Source organism: Epinephelus moara, chromosome 6 (assembly GCF_006386435.1).
Source record: "Epinephelus moara isolate mb chromosome 6, YSFRI_EMoa_1.0, whole genome shotgun sequence".
In the NCBI taxonomy this organism is placed as follows: Eukaryota; Metazoa; Chordata; class Actinopteri; order Perciformes; family Serranidae; genus Epinephelus; species Epinephelus moara.
The window spans coordinates 11,817,348-11,834,961 of NC_065511.1; the positions used below are offsets into that span (position 1 = coordinate 11,817,348).

Consider the following 17,614-nt stretch of genomic DNA (forward strand, 5'->3'; position numbering starts at 1 on the left):
CTACAGAAATTGAACTCAGGTGTGATCAACCACAGTTATGTTTTAACAGGAGCTGGGGGGCAAACACTTTTTCACACAGGGCCATGTAGCTTTGGATTTTTTTCTTCCTCATTAATAAAACCCTTCATTTAAAAACTGCATTTTGTGTTTACTTGTGTTATCTTTGACTAATGTTTAAATTTGTTTGATGATCTGAAACATTTAAGTGTGGAACACATGCAAAAAAGTAAGAAATCAGGAAGGGGGCAAACACTTTTTCACACCACTGTATAATAGCTCTGTATGTCTAATCTGGCGTGGCTTGCTGCAGTCAATTTTCCTACTTTGTCATAAAATTAGGAACATTTTTTATCTTGTACAAAAAATAAAGGGATGTCACCCTCATTGAGGTGAACACACAAATCGTGTTCTCTATCGATGCACCTTAACAGTCTTCGATAGATAATGTTAATATAATGGCTGGCTACTGAGAGAAAATACACTTGCCTAGTGTTGCTGGGGCTTCCTGTTTGACAGGGAGCTGGATAGGGGATCTAGGCCGATCTCTGAAGCCGGGTGGTCTGGTATCCCGTCTGTTCTGTGGAGGACCCTGCCAGTATGGGGAGTGGAAGCTTGTGGGTGTTGGGGCAAAGGATGAGGCAGCTCCATGCTGTGGAGAGACAAAGTGAAAATTAAAGGTATTTCAAAGTACAGAAGGTCCTCTGTTAACTGCCACCAAGTGGCATGCACTGTGTGGAGCTGTTGATATCTTTCCCCAGATTAAGTTAGCTGACAATCATCCATCACTCCTGACTAAGCTGGAATGTCTGTTCTGTTAAAAAAAAAAAACAGAAAAGAAAGCAGCTGAAAAGTAATACCAAACCATGCTGGATCCTCAATAAGCCAACACTTTCCTCTGCACCGCATCAAGAAAGCAATGACTGATACACCTAGATGCTGGGACCCGGCAGTTTCTATGGATTGCTCCTTCTTGTGTTACTTGGTTGTCACACTAAAACCCAAACGCTTCAACAGTTTCTACTGTAGCATCTGCATACCTGATAATCAAACTGGTTCATGGCCATGGGGGCCATGGCGTAGCTGTCGGGCTGTGCCCCATACCCATGGCTGTTCTGGGGGTAAACCCCGTGGTGGGCTTCAGAGTTGAACTCCACGCTGTCCTGGCTGTTGCTGTCCTCGCTGGGATTCACCACATCCATCGGTCCTGACCCTGGAGGGATCCAGGCCTGGTCAGGGGGTGGAGGAGGAGGGGGTTGGCCATGCATTCCCCATTCTGTTAATGACAGAATACTTAATAAACAAAAGCCAAAGCTATGTGAACATATAGGCATAACCACAAAAGACATTTCTGTTAAAAATTCTCAACATCAAGCGGGACTTGGTATCCAGAATTCTCTTCAGTCTAATAATGTCCTGAAATACTCATGTACCATATCCAGTACCAGAAAATAAAAAAGAACAGTGCAGAAAAAAAGCAATAGAGAATTGTGCTTTGATTTCAGGGGTTAAAAATTTACCTGGCTGCCACATTCTGCCAAATGCAGGGTCGCCCTGGAAGGCACCATGGTTGCCCTGTCCAACTGGTTCAATGCCTGGGATGTCCTGGCCATTGGGCTGAATAGGCTGTTGCTCTGCTCCCGTTGACTCCTTCTGGGCTATCCATGCTTGTGCCAAGGCTGCCCAGTCCACTTGGCCTGCACACAGGCAAAAAATACACACCAGGTTATTTCAGGTGATGGGAAACTCAACATTATCATCTACCCACTGTTTGAGTAGTGGGTAGATGTGCAAAGAAACCCTGCAGAGTCACATTTCTTTTGAGAAAAAAATGCTCTCATGCGCATCAGTTACTCACCTGGATCTTGATGGTGCTGAAAAGACTGCATCCACTGCTGCTGGCTCAGAGGCCATTGCGGCCAGGGCTGCCCTCCCTGGTCCCACATCTCTCTCCTCTGGATTCACACCTAAAATATCCAGGCAAGCTAGATTTAGATGCTGATTTGCACCATTGGCATCTCTTGTTGACGAGAGCTGCTGCAGTTTATGTCCTATAATATTTCACTTCGGTCTCCTCTGCTAGCCACAAAACAGCGAGCGTTAGCTTCGATTTAAGTGCTAACGTTTCATATAGCTGACCGGCTAACTGTATTTAGCCACTCCAGTTAGCAAGAGACAGTCTTCCTGGAAACAAACGCTATTTAATAGGGGATATTGTGTCATTGCTGACGCATGATACTGAAATAAATGTGGGGTCGATAAAACGCCGTACTCTAAAGCTGCCACTGATCATGCGTTTGTGAGCTAAGGAAGCTCACCCAAGCTAACGGGAGCTAACGTTAGCGAAGCTAACCCTAAAAGCTAACAGACAGTAGCACAATTATCTCACCGGGTGAACAAATTGGCCTTCACATTTACATTCAAATCCAGACTGGAAGGAATGTGTGCATGAAACTTATATCAGCGCTGTGCTTTGAGTCACACAATCCCCACCTTTTCCAGACAGTTTCTCTCCAGCGCTGCGGCTCCGAATCAAAATGGCTGCACCAGTGAACCGCTCGGAGGAAGTGTGTGTGTGTGAGCCGAGGCTCTGCTGCTGCCTTCAGAGGCGGTCGGGAATATGACAATTTAGGCTTTCATTCAGTTCTTATTTTGTGCCTGCCTTATGAGGGGCTAGTTGTTCATTCAATTCATGCAATAGGAACACAGATTTTAAGAATACCTATTATAATAGTAACAGCAGCAACAATAATAATGATAGTCATCATCGTCATGTCCCTGACTAAAAAACTGTACAAAGTATATGCTCTGACTCTGTAAGATGGTGCCTTTGAGTGCCTTTGAGTCTAGAGTATGTGGATCCCTGATGTGTTGGTGTCACTTTTGAGGCTGTTTATTTTTTCCTCTTCCAGTGTTGTGTAACCTTGTAACCTCTTTATACAGTTATGCCTCTAACACACAAAACATGTCCACAAAATAAATGCAAAGTGTCCTCCATTTTGGGGGAACTGGCAAAAGTAAAGGCACCATTATTAACTTCAACTGTAAAAAAAAAAAAAAAAAAGTGTAGCCTATACACTGATTTAAACAAATGTTTTAACATTTAATTTTAAAATATGTCATTTGTCTGCAGCCTGGTGCCTTTTCCTCTAAAAACATCACTAGCAATGGCTACAGCAGTCTTGGGTCTCCCTAGCTAGGCCACTTGTGGATTCCAAATCCAAAAAGGGAAAAGTCTCAGGGGAAAATAGAGACTTTAATAGTGCAAAAACCCTTTTTTTTGCTTTTATTCACAAAGCTGCTAAGTTAAAGTACCAAATAATCATAAATATCCTACTGCAAAATAGACATCTTGTGCTACAACATATTAATGAATGCTCATTTAGATCTGCAATAATGTTCATTCATGGAAGCAGTTTTCCCAACCACTTATCCTGTTAGGGGTTGCAGGGGGGCTGGAGCCTATTCCAGCTGACATTAGGTTAGAGGCAGGGTACACCCTGGACAGGTCGCCGGACTATCACAGGGCTAACGCATAGAGACTGGCAACCATTCGCACTCACATGTACACCTACGGCCAATTTAGGGTCACCAGTTAACCTAGCTTGCATGTCTTTAGACTGTGGGAGGAAGCTGGAGTACCCAGAGAAAACCCATGCTGCCATGGGGAGAACATGCAAACTCCACACAGAAGGGCTCCCCCACCCTGGGATTCGAATCCCCCACCTCAAACCAGGAATGCTCTTGCTGTGAGGTGACAATGCCAACCACTGCATCACTGGGCCGCCATTATTAGCAATGTTGATAGGCCAAATTTGACTTAAATGGCTGTGTTACTTTATGATATGATGTTACTATATGATGCTGTTGTCATTATGATAGTAAAGGTTGCCGACCCCTGAGTTAAACCATCAGTTACACAACTGTGGGCTCTTTCTCCACTTAAAGGAGAACTTCACCCATTTTCAAAATTCATACATTTTATTCCTAAGGTCTTCGACTGTCTAAAAATATTAGTAAAGATGAACAACTCTCCCATATCAAAAAACTAGAGTGCTTAAACTTAAATTAGTGATGTCATAGGATATAAAGTCTGGAGCTGCTCCACTGACAATGAATTGACCTATGGCAAAGCCACGCCCCCTTTACTCACTCAGACAAACTATCAACAGTGATTGGCGCTATGGCAGGTGTCATAGTACATGGCATTTCGCAGGAGACAATTCTTTATCAAGTGTCTCTCCATTAGTTTGGTGCTACAGTATTTACACTGAATCATTCAGCATAACATTTGCCAACCTTTGTTATCTCTGCGATTACAGATAAGTTAATGAAGCTAAATTCCAGAAGTTAACGTTAGCTTAACTAGAGCCCTTTGGACAACAGCTAACAATGATGTACGATCACCAAAGTACAAAACTAGAACAAAATAGGCTAATGAACTCCCAGCAAACAAGGTGACATGATGAACAACGCAGCTAGGAGCTAACGTTAGGCTAACTTTAGCTAACGTTAGCTAGAGATGTTAAAGATAACTTTATATTTCTTTCCAGCAAAGTGACAATATGTTGCTTCAAACACAATGTTGACTTACCTTAGAACAGATGTAGACATCACTGTTAATCTTATTTACGTTGAGTTGATGTTGTGGTCTAACGTTACCACACAACTTTATCCAAAGGAGACACTTTTCTCAGTTGAGATGTGGTTTAGGAAAGGGTAAAAAATACACCTCGTCACCCAGTCTCTCAGGATACCTTGTGTCGGAGTTGCAAGTACCCCATGCACACCGTTTGACCATTTTTAAACTTCAAATCTCTGAAAAAGCTCCTAAAACCGAACAAAACTGACTTTCTGTAATGCATTTCAATGAATGTCCAGGCAGAGAATGTCTGAGTGTATGGGAATGGCTATACACACTGTGATTGGCTCATCGCGTTTGAGGGGGGACTTAACCATAGGTGAAAGATGTCATAGATACTGAGAGCACCCAGGAGAACATTCTGAGTACAGGGGTACATTTTCTGTTTCAGAACTGAGAACACTACAGTAAAGCTCATTTGGGTTTAAAAAAGAAAACATCCCGAGGATTCACAACATCAGTCTCCCATTCATTGTCTATGCAGCAGCTTCAGACATTATACCCTGTGACATCATAAGTTTTGAGACTTACCTCTCTGGTTTCTGTCTCTGAGAGAGTGTAACTCATGTTCACAAATATTAATTGATCTTTCCTTGGTCATGACAATAACATATTGGAACTTTTAATTTAAGTGGTGTCCCCCTTTAAACCATCAGTTACACACCTGTTGGCAGTTTCTCCACTTAACCAAGTTTTACTTTTAGCTATGACGTCTTCATTCTGAACTAAGAGCTTTCAAGCAGCATGTAAAGGCAGCATAGAGACTGCAGTGATTTAAATGCTGATGTGGTTGATGATAATGAGCACAGTGATGCTGAACTACTTAAAACGTGTATGGAACTCTCTGCTGATTGCTGTAATTAAAATCTAAAAATGGTGCATGACTCTGCTTATAACTCTGTGATATAATCAATAAAACTATACTATTCTTGTAGATTTAAGCCTTTATACACACACACACACACACACACACACACACACACACACATGAACATGAGTACTCAACCTGCTTTCCTGTCAAACTAAGTTTACAATGAGTATGAATAAGAATGTTTTTTATGTGACTTACTCTTTGACAATGGTAGGTAGATATCATCAAAGCTGAAATGATGATTACAAAAAAAATCAAATTTTGGGATCACGCTGTGATATGTTAAACGTATTATATGAGTTACCGCTGATGCTACTTCTACTACGACTCAGAGAGCACTTTGGTCACCACTCCAAGTTTCAGAGGAAGCAGAAAGTTGGCACCAGGTTCATAAATATCCTCATCATCTGAGTACTGATGTAAAGAAGTCATTATTTTAGTGTCCCTTCTAACAGTACTCTGCAGTAGGTTGCAGTGCCATACAGTCACTTAACTGGAACATGATTTTAATTCTCAATGTGTATTTTAATCCCATCTCATTTACAACATGATTAAAAAAGCCTAATAGTGTTGAATGCATTTTTTATTTAATTAATTTTGCATTAAATTCAAAAGCCACTCATTATAGGAGTGTTAGTCTGGAGTTTTGGTATGAGCAGGAAGATCCTTGTAATAAATATTTTGTGTGGTCCTTAGTAATAATCATATTTAGTCATATTGCCCAGTTTTGTTATTTAATGTAGTTAACTGAGTTGGAAATCAGCCACAGACTCAATAAGCACACACACACGGTGGTCCCCAACAGGTTCTGTGCTTATGTATGATTGCACAAATGTGAGCTTTGTACTCAAAGTAGATTATTTTTTATCCATCTGGTCATTATCACATATATCCAGACATTTCCGAGTGCATTCTTTTAATTTATAGCATTCGTTATCGCCTGTGGTCATCCCAGGTCAGTCAGCTGACCTTTGACCTAGACATAAAGCATGTCATACACTGCTAGAATGCGGAATCTATGAGAATCTGTCTGCAGACTTCGCTCAGTCTTCAGCCTGGGCACACACTGTTCACTTGTAGGATCAACTGTGTTTGAGTACTCTTGAGTCAATTGCTGAACTGAAAAATGTCATTGTCACTTTGACTGTTAAACCTGCTACAGAATATCCATGCAGTTTATTTAACGAAGCCGAAGCATCTACCGACCCATCAGGGTGTGTGAGAGGGTTTTAGACTGTAAACATTTTCAGATGGAGATAAACCTCTGAAAAACAAACTAATGAGCGACATTATTTCCTTCAGATGTTGTTTGACACACCCATATATGAGCTGCTCTACAGATCGGCTGGCACATCGGCTCCTATAAGACCCAGTTTAGTTCAAAGTCTACACCAATATAAAATAACTGGTAAAGTCTCATACATTTTGTCTTGTACTTTGACATAAAGACATGTGATCTCTTGTATATTTGTTTAGATTTTACTGGTGACTGAACATTCTTGTTTGAGTCTGAAGCCAAAAGGCTGCTCAACTGTCCAGAGGCCGCCCCTCCTCGGTTTCAGTGAGTCATATTTGACACACATTTACTCTCAGTTAGAGCACAGTGGTAGTGATGTCTCTTTTTAAAACAAACTTTGAATGACTGTGTCCTACAGACATCCCACGATCATCCACCAGGCTCAGAGGCACACCAGGAGCCTGACAGAGCAGCACCAGGACGCCCCCAGCCCCACACTGCTTGGCCCACAGGAGGTGGTGATGGAGATGGTTCCAAAAGTCCTGCAGGGCTTCTGGTTACCTCCTAAAAACACCTCCCTCAACATGCCCTCCCAGCGGCTCAGCAAAATGGCTGTTGGAGTTGCAAAAGCCGTTGAGGACTGTGTTTCCGCTGCTGTGTCTACTTTGCTCATTCAGGTCACCTTCTCCCGCTCCTTTAGAGACAACGTGGCCCTGTCTATCCAGGAAGAGGTTAGACAGGGTTACACTCAGGACATCCTGGTGAAGAAGCTCAACTGCTGTGCAGCAAAGGTCCTGAACCCTATCACTGACGTTGCAGTGGGAGAGATCTGTGAGCTGTTTCAGCCTCAGGTTCACACAGAAGTGGATTGTGTCCAGCCAGCAGTTGTGGTGGATGGTGCAGAGGCTGAAACCTTCTCTGCTAAAGATGTGAATGAGGAGCCTGCTCTGGAGGAGGACACTGAGCCCCTCAGAGAACAAGACTCTGCTGTTATTACTCCTCCACCAGCTCCTCTGACCATCAGTGCTGAACCTCTGCTGTGTTATCATCTCTACCACTTCCTCTCACCCTCTGTAATGAACCTTCTTTCATCACTGCAATACAGGACAACCTGACCTCCAGTAGTGAGTGTCCTGCCAACATTAGCCTGGCTGATGTAGAGGAACAGCCAGCACCCAGCTCAGAACCAGACTCTGCTGTGGTGCTAGCTTCACCAGCTCTCAGGATGAACTCACCCCCTCTGCTGAACGTCCTGCCAAAATTGGCTTCAATAATATAGAGGAACAGCCAGTAGCCGGACCAGATCCTACTCTGGTTTCCGCGCCACCACCTCCTGTGATCCCTGCAGGTGAACCTACGTCACAGAGCAGCAACACACTGTAACAGGTAGGGATTATTATTCATGTCGACCTGTGTCTGAACCATCAGGGCCATTCACTGTGGTTCACTGTTACTTCTGCTGTGTTGAGTTCAGGTGCTGACTGTCCTCTTTTGCTATTTCAAAGGTCATAAAAGTTGAGAGGATTCAGCTGCTTCTTCAGTTGGCTGCAAAGAAACATCTGCTGCTGATTCCTGCCTGAAGACGACTCAGAGACAGAATGAAAGTCCCTCTGTAATTTTACTGCTCTATTGTTGTTACTGTCAGTTTTGTTTGTTGTGATAACAGTATTAATTAAGACATGATGCAAGAGTTTTGTGTTGCATACTGTATATTGTACATATAATACTGTATATGTTTAGCTTTAATGAAAGTGCATCTGGAGGTGTGTTTAAAAAAACAAATACTTCTTGATTGGGTGACACAAACAACCAAGGAATGGAACAGTAAAGACTGAATCAACAAACTACTTCAACACACACAAACGGACAGTTTGAGATGAATGGACTGACCTGGTTGATGCAGATGCTACAGTACAAACAGTTCAGGACTTTGTGATACATCCTGTGTGTTTGAGATGGGTGTAAATAGACAGATAATACTTGTACCAGAGAATCACTGGCTTGATGTGAAATACAGGTAGGACTGGGCAGCCACACTGAGCAGCCAAACAGGTGGATGTTACTGTTTGGTGCACACCAAACTGTTTAAGTGTAGTGAAGCCAAGAATGGGCCAGATTGGAGAACTTGGGTGTAAATGAGCTGTGGACCCTAAATCCAGCCTCCAGGGGTTCCCAACCCACCTTGGCTATAAGTTAAATTTAAGTATAATATCAGTAGTGAAAGTAACTTAATACTTTCCCTGCACTACATGTTTTTGTCAGCTCTTGTTACTTGTTATTTTGCAGGAAAAAAATCCAAAACTTGTCATCAGGTTATCAAACAGAACACTTTGTGGGGCATTGGTAGTGTAGTGGATAGTGCCGGCACCCCACATACAGTGCCTCGCTGCAGCGGCTGCAGGTTCAAATCTGGCTTGCAGCCCTTTGCTGCTTGCATGTTGAGTTTTACACTTTGACCTAAGGAACATTCTGATGCTATTTTTGTACTTTTACTCTAGTAAAAGATCTCAGTACTTCATCCACCACTGTATTATAATAAATAATACATAACTAAATAACTAAAATACTGGAAAAATAGAGTACATTTTGACACAGGGCCTCCCAAGAAGATATTAGTTGAAAGCAGAAACCATCTAAGTATATACCTCAATTCACATGTTGGATATTACCAAAGAAGACTGCAATCAAAGTAACTGCTGCACAGTGAACTCAGAGACTTCCGGCCCACAAAGCTCTGGGGCACTGAGGCAGTTGTCCACTTTGCCCAGGTGACAATCCAGCCATTTAACACACCATGTGCTGATATTTCTGAAAGCTTAAATGTGTCTCTATAACAGTAGAGGGCAGCATACTCTAAGCATGTGTGCTGGATATATCGCAATGGCAACATTTAACACAGCAAAATAAAGCCAAAAACAGAATGTAAAGTGAAGTGACTGCTGTCCGGTTGCCCTGTAGCTCTTACTGGGTGTCACCATTTTCCTAAAACGTGTCTGAAATCTGTTTAACGCGTACTCTGTTTTAGGGAAGGGGTTATGTGCAGGTGTTGTTCAGTGCTCTGTCATGTGCTGTGTTGGTGTTAATGAATAGTGGTGATGTAAATGCACTGTGAGGAGCAGAGCCTAAGGCTCGTGCAGAGGTTTGCGTGAGAAAATGTGTTGCAGGGTCTGTGTGGTGTGGTGTCAACCTAGGTGAGTGACAATGGCGTGCATGGTGAGAACAGTAAAATGTAACCTCCACTGCTGGTAGGTAGGTAGACAGTAATGAGCATTGCAGCATTAGTTTCTTACAACTGTCTCACGCAGGGGGAGGGTGCCTTTCATTAAGTGAGATTAAATCACATCTAATGCCTCAGCAGCATGTCCCCGAGCCAAAAGCCACCCCCCCCCTCCTCCCGCTTTAAAAATAGACAAATGCATTTCAGAAAAGATTTGCTCTTTTTGTTGGTGGCGCCTTGACATCCTGTTTTAATGTTCCAGCAGCATGACTCGCATGTCACTGCATGTGGGAACAAGACGACGTGCAAGGCGATGTTTTTGGACGTTGCCCTTTTCCTGATTCCACACCCACCTCCTCTTCACCAGCTCGCGACATGTTCTGAAGCAGTGCTGCTTTGCACCCGTCAGGGCCGATCACTGGCGAGGATGGGTTGAGTATGGCGCCACGGGATCCACAGCGACAGCCGAGAGCGATGGTGGACAACATCTCGCTTAGAATAAAAGCAGGATGACATCAAGTCCAAAGCAGAAACAGCAAAACCTTCTCCTTTTGTGATCTTTGTTCACAAGAGCAGTGGATGAAGTGAGAAAGAGGAGTGCAGAATATTCAGTTCATAAATTAGATTTATTTTGATACAGTATGTAGTTATACTCATTCCAAATGTTTATCATTTCATAAAGGAAATTAAATGATTTTCTGGAAACAAAAAGCTGTATTGAGGAAAAACCCTGCACGCCTGAAGCACCATGGTTTTGTTTTGTTTCTTGTATGTACAATTACATATAACCTCTTTTATTTTTGCTTACAGTAACTTGTACTGTACATAAATATGCCACACATATCCCTCTCTGCATATGTTTTTCTTCTCACCATGCACAGGAATTTTAAACCTGAAGCACAGGCACTGAATTTGTCCTTGTTTCAAAAACAACATAATAAACCTTTAGATTCTGATGCACATTTTCAAACCTTTCCTTTCTACTGTTTTGGCAAATGTCCGACAACCAACAAAAAAAGGTTTTCATCTAAAATATTTTCATAGAAAAAGATGAACAGCTCATTTGACAGACATTTTCAAGGATAGGCAATACATTCATTAGAACATTAACCCATGCACATTACAGCAAATATGTTTGTTTTCTAGTCAGGCTCAAAGCCTTTGAGTTTGTTTCTTTTTTTTATAGTTCAACCTTAATGATAGCATTAGGGAATAAAAAGCCAGTCTGTCGTGGCGCTGACTCTTTGTGGAACATCTTAATCGGTTTGTGAGCGCACCTACAGTTACAGTAGACCTGGGATACAATGAAGGCAGACAAGGCGCTTTGTAGGTCTGATAAACATCGAGCGCGTTTGTTTGTGCAACGACACTCGAGAGCCATACTGATGACCTTGAAAGGACTAACGTCAAAGAAACTGTGTGAAGTAAACCTCTCGTGTGTTTGGTTTTGATTTTCTGCTCTGACTTGCAGTTGCAAAACTTGTCTTTGGCTGACACTGATAGTCTTACATTTATACATTCTGATGTAAAAAAAGGACAATCCTTTTTAAAGGAGGCTGTAAAATAATTGTTGTGCTGTTCTTTAAAGGTGCTATGTGTAACAATTTAAACCAGTACGCTGATGTTAACTACTAGAAGCCGTCATAGCTTGGTTATTCTCAGTATCATAAATAAAGAGGGGCAAGGCTGAGACAATTACTAGCCACTGTTAAGAACTTTGGTTAGGGCTGGGCAATATTATATCAATATTGTGATAAACTACATATCGTCTCTGGATCTCGTAATATCCTAAGTGTTGGCTTTTCCTGGTTTTACGGACTGTTCAGCTGATCTTTCTATCATTTGTCTTTACCCACTTAGTCATTATATCCCCATTACTAAAGATTACTTACAAAAAATCTCATTGTGTAAATACTTAGTAAAAGCACCAATAGCTGCAATATTTATCGAGGTATTTAGTCAAAAATATTATGTTATTTCATTTTCTCCATATTGCCCAGCTCTACCACTGGTGCTGTGTTATAACAGCTTGAGTTTCTCAAATGTACGCCCATATTTTCCATAAACTCTGTCATAAATGATATTGCGACTCGTCCTCATGCGTCGTTCTCTATACTGAAAAGGACAAACATGCCTGAATTCATTTTTCTCTTGGCATTTTTACCATCTATCATCTGCCATCGCCAGAGAATCAAGCACATGACTTAACAAATCTACCAACAATGGACAAATATTTAGTGGTGAATGCAGACAGAGAAGTCATCCTGTTTAATTACACTAGCTGTAATACTGACCAAAATTAAATGTTGCAATAGTTTACTGGTGTGAAAATGATACACATAGCACCTGAGATCTACATTCCCCTGTCTCTCACTCACTCATTCACTCATACATGTGTGCGTATGTGCACACGCACACACACACTTGACATCAACTAGTCAGTGCTGAGTGCAGTTTAGCATGCGATAATTCTGCTTGTTTCCTGTTAGTAACTGTAGAAAACTCCATGCACTTAATATCTCAGGCACGTGATTGTGACTGAGATAGACGATAACAGCTCAGGTTCTGTAACACTTTTCTCCGCACCTCTTTTTAAAGGTTAGGGTTTTTAAACAGCAATGAAAATCAGAAAATAACTTGTTTTTTATATATCGAAGACAATGACTGTATATAAAGATGGAAGACGCGTCTACACTTCTTCCCACTGTACAAAAATGAAGCCAAAATATCCCAGATACGGCCGCTGCCATCTTGCACTTGCCTGAGTCCAGACCTTGGAATCAGCCTACTCCACCGAGTTGACGAGCTGAAAACCCCAGCAAAATAAACATGTTACGAGGGTGGACACTATTCATCAATGGCCTATGTTCCGAAAGAAATACTAAGGCCTAAGTAAGTCATTAAAACAGGTATACTGGCATGGCTATGCATCGGTGTGGACTAAAAATGGCATTAGATTCAGGCATTTATGTTAGTCTCTAGTGATTGGTTAGGGAGAATTGAATCCCCCTCCCCCATAGAAATCGTTGGATGCAATGTCAGACTGAAGATGAAAACAGTGTGTAAGAAGAGTGTGAGGCGACAGTTCTGTCTGATATCAGAATCAAGACATTTTGGCTTCACTTCTGAGGAGCTGTCATGTCTTCCATCTTTATTTTTCAGCCTGTGATCTAAGATATTCAGAGGTGCCAATTTCAGTTAAGAATTTATATGCAAATGGCACAGAGGGTCATTTCTTTCATGTAAGACAAGTGAGTGTACAGTGAAGTCTTTCCCTTTTCTCCCTCCACCCACTCACAGATACAGTATGAGGAGTAGTACAGGCATGAACCAAAACAATGCAAAGCTTAACGGAGATCTCGGGAAAAAAAGTACTTTTGTTTGTAACATTACAGCATTTCCTCGTAGAAGAGCAGGTATGCCTGAGAGTTGAGTACCCTTGACTCTGGTACCGTCTGAACGGTGGTATCACTGATGTACACCCACTGGCCCTGGAAGCTGCTGCCGGCATCCCTCGCACCTGAAAAACAAAACAAACAAACAAAAAAAAAACACTGTCAGTGTCAGTATTGCAGGGACACAGAGAATGATTAAATATTTGAGAAATAATCAGCTCTGCAGTGCTGTTTTTTTCTCATGGCGGGGATGTCAATAAGAAAAATGGACTAAAATCCAGCGTGGGTAAACAACAAGCTGTCAGAGGTTGGCTCCACAATAACAAAGCTAAAATAATACATCCGATAAAAAAGACGGACCGAGCCAAACTAGCACAAAACATTTTAAAGCTTCTCAATGTCACACGGGGACAAAAATTTGTACTCTGCTGCAACTGTCAATCAAGCTGCAACCACCATCATAGTTACAGGGTGAAGACAGTGTAGAATGCCTTGGACTGAGATTCCCAACTGGCTGCTACATGCTGGCACCAAAAGAATTAGTACAACAACAAAAAAGCCTTGACATTGCTGTATTCAGTTGCTTAGTGTTTTGCTACGTGCACTGTATCCTGCCCGCTGAGGTGAGTGCGCCTGCTAGTTCGCTGTGTCTGAATGTCCTGCTGCTTAGTCGTCCTGTACAAATCATTGTCATGGTCGGCTCAATAGCCATAATGTGTGTCCTCACCTTAACTAACTTGAACATAGTGTAAATATTAAAGGTTACACTGTATCTGCTGGAGATACTCCTTCTGTAAGCGGACATTGTAGGGACACAGTATATCACCTTTTTCTTTCATGTACCTTATGTGTCCTGTTTCATGTTTTTTTTAAGTGCTTATGTTAGGATTTTCTTTTTATCTTGATCATGGTTCACCCTGTAGAGCAAACTTCTTGTAATGCCATAGAAGAGGAACTGTGTAAAGAATGAGCAAACTGTAGTTTTATAGTCTTACAAGGACAGATTTGGGGACTGGGGAGGGAAGGAAATTGTTTTTTATGTTGAGCCCCTTTCTCCTTAAATAGTCTAGGGAAGCATGTCTGAGACATGTCCGCTTGATTTAAATATATCTCTGTATTTCAGTGACATAAACTAGTTTAGCTTTGGTGAAATTCTCACACACTGATTATCTGAATAGCCAATTAGACAATTTAAATAGCTAAAAGGCTTATTAACACGTTTGTTCTGGATCCCGATTTTAATTTACAAAGTGCAAATCTATGCACTTTACTACTAAATTAGTTAAATGAAAACAGAGAAAAGAGTCCTTTGCCTCTGGTAATGCACAGGGTGAAAAATGGCCTGGCAATTGTTTAGCATTCTTATCTGGAGATAGGGTGACCAGATGGGAATGGGTGAAATTCAGGACAGAGCAGTTGAGGGTGGGCATGTTCATATGGCCATGGTGGGTGTGGCCTCCAGTACATCAGTGTCAACTAAGTCAAAAGTCAATGCTCAAAATATTATTTTTGTTCATAAAGTCAACTGTCTGTCATGAGGAAAAAGAAAACCAATGACTGTGTTGTATGTAACAATGGGTAAACCATCCATTACATAGAATTCAGGATGACATGAAGCACAGTGTCCTGGCTGTGTTTATAAGACACATCACACACAGATGACAGGTATGTTACAGTCATTTTAAACGTCTTCTCAGCAGCTAAGACCGTAATTGAAATGTAAGAGCTATAACAAATTCTTCCTGCAGAGGTGGCTGCATTCTCCATCATCTGGTTTAAAAAAGGTCGAATGACATCAACAATCCGTTATTTATGAAAGCCTGATTGGTGCAATAGACAAGTGAAAACACATCACTAACACTCTGACATATACTCTTACAACTGGACATTTTTTAATAACTAAAAGCTGGAATTGTAGCCCACATAGGTGGTTTAATCAGAATATTTTCACGGATTCAGGGTGTAAAAAAAAAAAAGAAAAGAAAAGATTGATCTACTCATCAATCCGATACCAGCACGTAAAATAAAAATGGGTGGCATATGAACACTTGTATGTCTCAACTCCTAAAACTGTATGTAAAATATTAAGAAATAAATACATAATAGTAGANAGAAAAGAAAAGATTGATCTACTCATCAATCCGATACCAGCACGTAAAATAAAAATGGGTGGCATATGAACTGTTGTATGTCTCAACTCCTAAAACTGTATGTAAAATATTAAGAAATAAATACATAATAGTAGAATGAATGCCATAAAACTTTTTTTATCATTATTATCCAGTGTTGACACAGATCAAGACACAGGTTAAAGTGCAGCCACACAATTTGGTAAAAAAGACATTTTAAAGGCTACAGTAGAATGCTTTTTAAACTCTGCTCCGTTTCTGTTTCGTTTGCCTGTAGCGTGCGTACGCGTAATGACGTGAGGCATTACGTGGTATCGGACTGGTCATAGGCTGTACTTGCCGATACCCATTACCGCATTTTAGGCAGTATCGGAGGCATGTACAACTCTAATGTTATCAACTATTCATGAAAATTTAGCAGCAAAAATACACAATAATCTCAGTGCAGTGTTTTCCAATATTACTGTGTCACCATGTCAGGTCTCTTCAGCATTTCATTGTACAGACAGCTCATGTTTTAGCTTGTTCATATTCTCTGTAACTGTAATGTTTAATTTTTGTGACAAGCAGACAGGATTCGTGATTTGGGACTGTCCTGAATTTTTCACTCTGGTGACATGTAATCTGGTCACCCTATCTAGACCTAACTCTAAACATTGCATTAACTTAATGTTTTCAAGTAAAGCATCCAAAGGGCAATGTTTAGGGGCACTAAGGTGAAGAATGTTCAATGTTCACCTACAGTCTGTAGGTGTTAGAACAGGTAGATACTGTATACCACATGACTGAACTACAATCTGTCTGCGGTCATCATAATGACACGTTTGATCCTTGTGTCATCACCAACCAATGGCTCCAATAACAACAACATCTAGCGAGGACAACTGCTTCCTTGAGTTTTAAAAGTACCTCCCAGTGCTATTGTGCAAATCCGGACACTCTTCTTTGTTGAGGACATCTCCGAGGTTACAAGGAGCAAGGCCTTTGCTGCACAATACTGACTGCTTTCACAAACAGCAAACAATCATGCTAACACAGGAAATAGTTTAAAGGTCTTAAAGGAGCTCAGAGATACAAACCCTGACCTGACAGGTTCCTGTGGTGTTGTTCTGTTTTCCTCTGGGGAGCGCGCACTTTTACATATGCAGTGTAGTGGCCTCCCCGCATTGAGCCACTGTGTTCGACAATCCCATACAGGCTGTAGAGGACACGCTCACCAGCTGCCAGGTTCTAGAAAGAAGGAGAATGAAGGTTAGCAGAAAGAGAAACAGAGCTAAAAAAGTAAAGATACAGAGATCGAAGTTTCCAGAAACAGTACCAACCAAGAACATTCATTACAAACAGAATAACTAAAATTTATTCAAGTACACCGAATATATTTTACCTTGCAGGATGCCGAGCAGAATGGAGCCAGATCCAAGATGAGGGGAAAGTCAACATGGCGGTTCACTTTTCGTAAGTTCATCCCTGCCTTAAAATACAAAACCAGAGTGGCAGCAATTTAGCATTTAGGTCTGTAGACCACAACAGAAGCCCTTCGACATCACTGTTTAGGATATGTCAAACACCCACACTACTGCACTCAACAATTTCCTGTCAGCGTGACAAAAAACGAAAAGGCAGTGTGCCTGCTCACCTGATGGAAGCGTTTAAGATGCAACGTGATGACAGGAGGCAGCAAAGATATCAGCATTTGTTTCCTAGCGCTGGTGTAAATCTTCTCCAGCTTCTTGTCTATGCCAACAACAAAACATACAAAGAAATGTCAGATTTAACTGTTAAAAAACACTTTGTTGTATTTAAATGAACAGTCAGGAATCTTTTGTATAAAGATTTGAGTGATTGAGGCAAACACTGAAAACAGCAAGTGCTCATTGACAGGGTCACAGGGACATCTGGAGCTATAGAGAAAAGGACAATAGCAAGCAAAAAAAAAAAAAAAAAAGACAGACTGTAGCCCTTCATCTTGACACTAGTAAGAATTTGTACTTGTTCTGATGTGTGTAAACACAAGCTGCTACTGATGAACTCCACACGGTCAGAGTGTTTGGAACTCAGTGAGCACACAATCAGAGAGCAAAGGAGTGAAGTGCACCACAGAAGTAGACTGAGAAGTTTCTATGGAC

The 17,614-nt window shown here is 41.4% G+C and overlaps 2 protein-coding genes across 4 annotated transcripts in view; both read right to left on the reverse strand.

Annotated features, from left to right (window-relative positions):
- The window catches only part of pnisr (PNN-interacting serine/arginine-rich protein), a 9,428-nt gene extending 6,825 nt beyond the window's left edge, over window positions 1–2,603 (reverse strand). Inside the window, exons 1-5 of one of the 2 annotated variants that reach the window (XM_050046241.1) lie at window positions 2,491–2,603; window positions 1,856–1,964; window positions 1,518–1,694; window positions 1,038–1,273; window positions 487–649 (exon numbers count right to left, since the gene is read on the reverse strand). In XM_050046241.1, coding sequence (XP_049902198.1) covers window positions 487–649; window positions 1,038–1,273; window positions 1,518–1,694; window positions 1,856–1,943 — 664 coding nt within the window. In that variant the 5' untranslated portion in view covers window positions 1,944–1,964; window positions 2,491–2,603. Of the gene's footprint in view, window positions 1–486; window positions 650–1,037; window positions 1,274–1,517; window positions 1,695–1,855; window positions 1,965–2,386; window positions 2,408–2,490 lie in introns of those variants that run through there. The other variant, XM_050046242.1, reaches the window with a different exon arrangement.
- A 7,968-nt stretch (window positions 2,604–10,571) lies between these two features.
- Window positions 10,572–17,614, reverse strand: part of usp45 (ubiquitin specific peptidase 45) — a 40,022-nt gene continuing 32,979 nt past the window's right edge. For both annotated transcript variants that reach the window (XM_050046546.1, XM_050046545.1), the window contains exons 15-18: window positions 17,125–17,222; window positions 16,873–16,959; window positions 16,574–16,718; window positions 10,572–13,484 (exon numbers count right to left, since the gene is read on the reverse strand). In XM_050046546.1, the coding sequence (XP_049902503.1) occupies window positions 13,354–13,484; window positions 16,574–16,718; window positions 16,873–16,959; window positions 17,125–17,222 (461 nt within the window). In that variant the 3' untranslated portion in view covers window positions 10,572–13,353. The remainder of the gene's footprint in view (window positions 13,485–16,573; window positions 16,719–16,872; window positions 16,960–17,124; window positions 17,223–17,614) is intronic.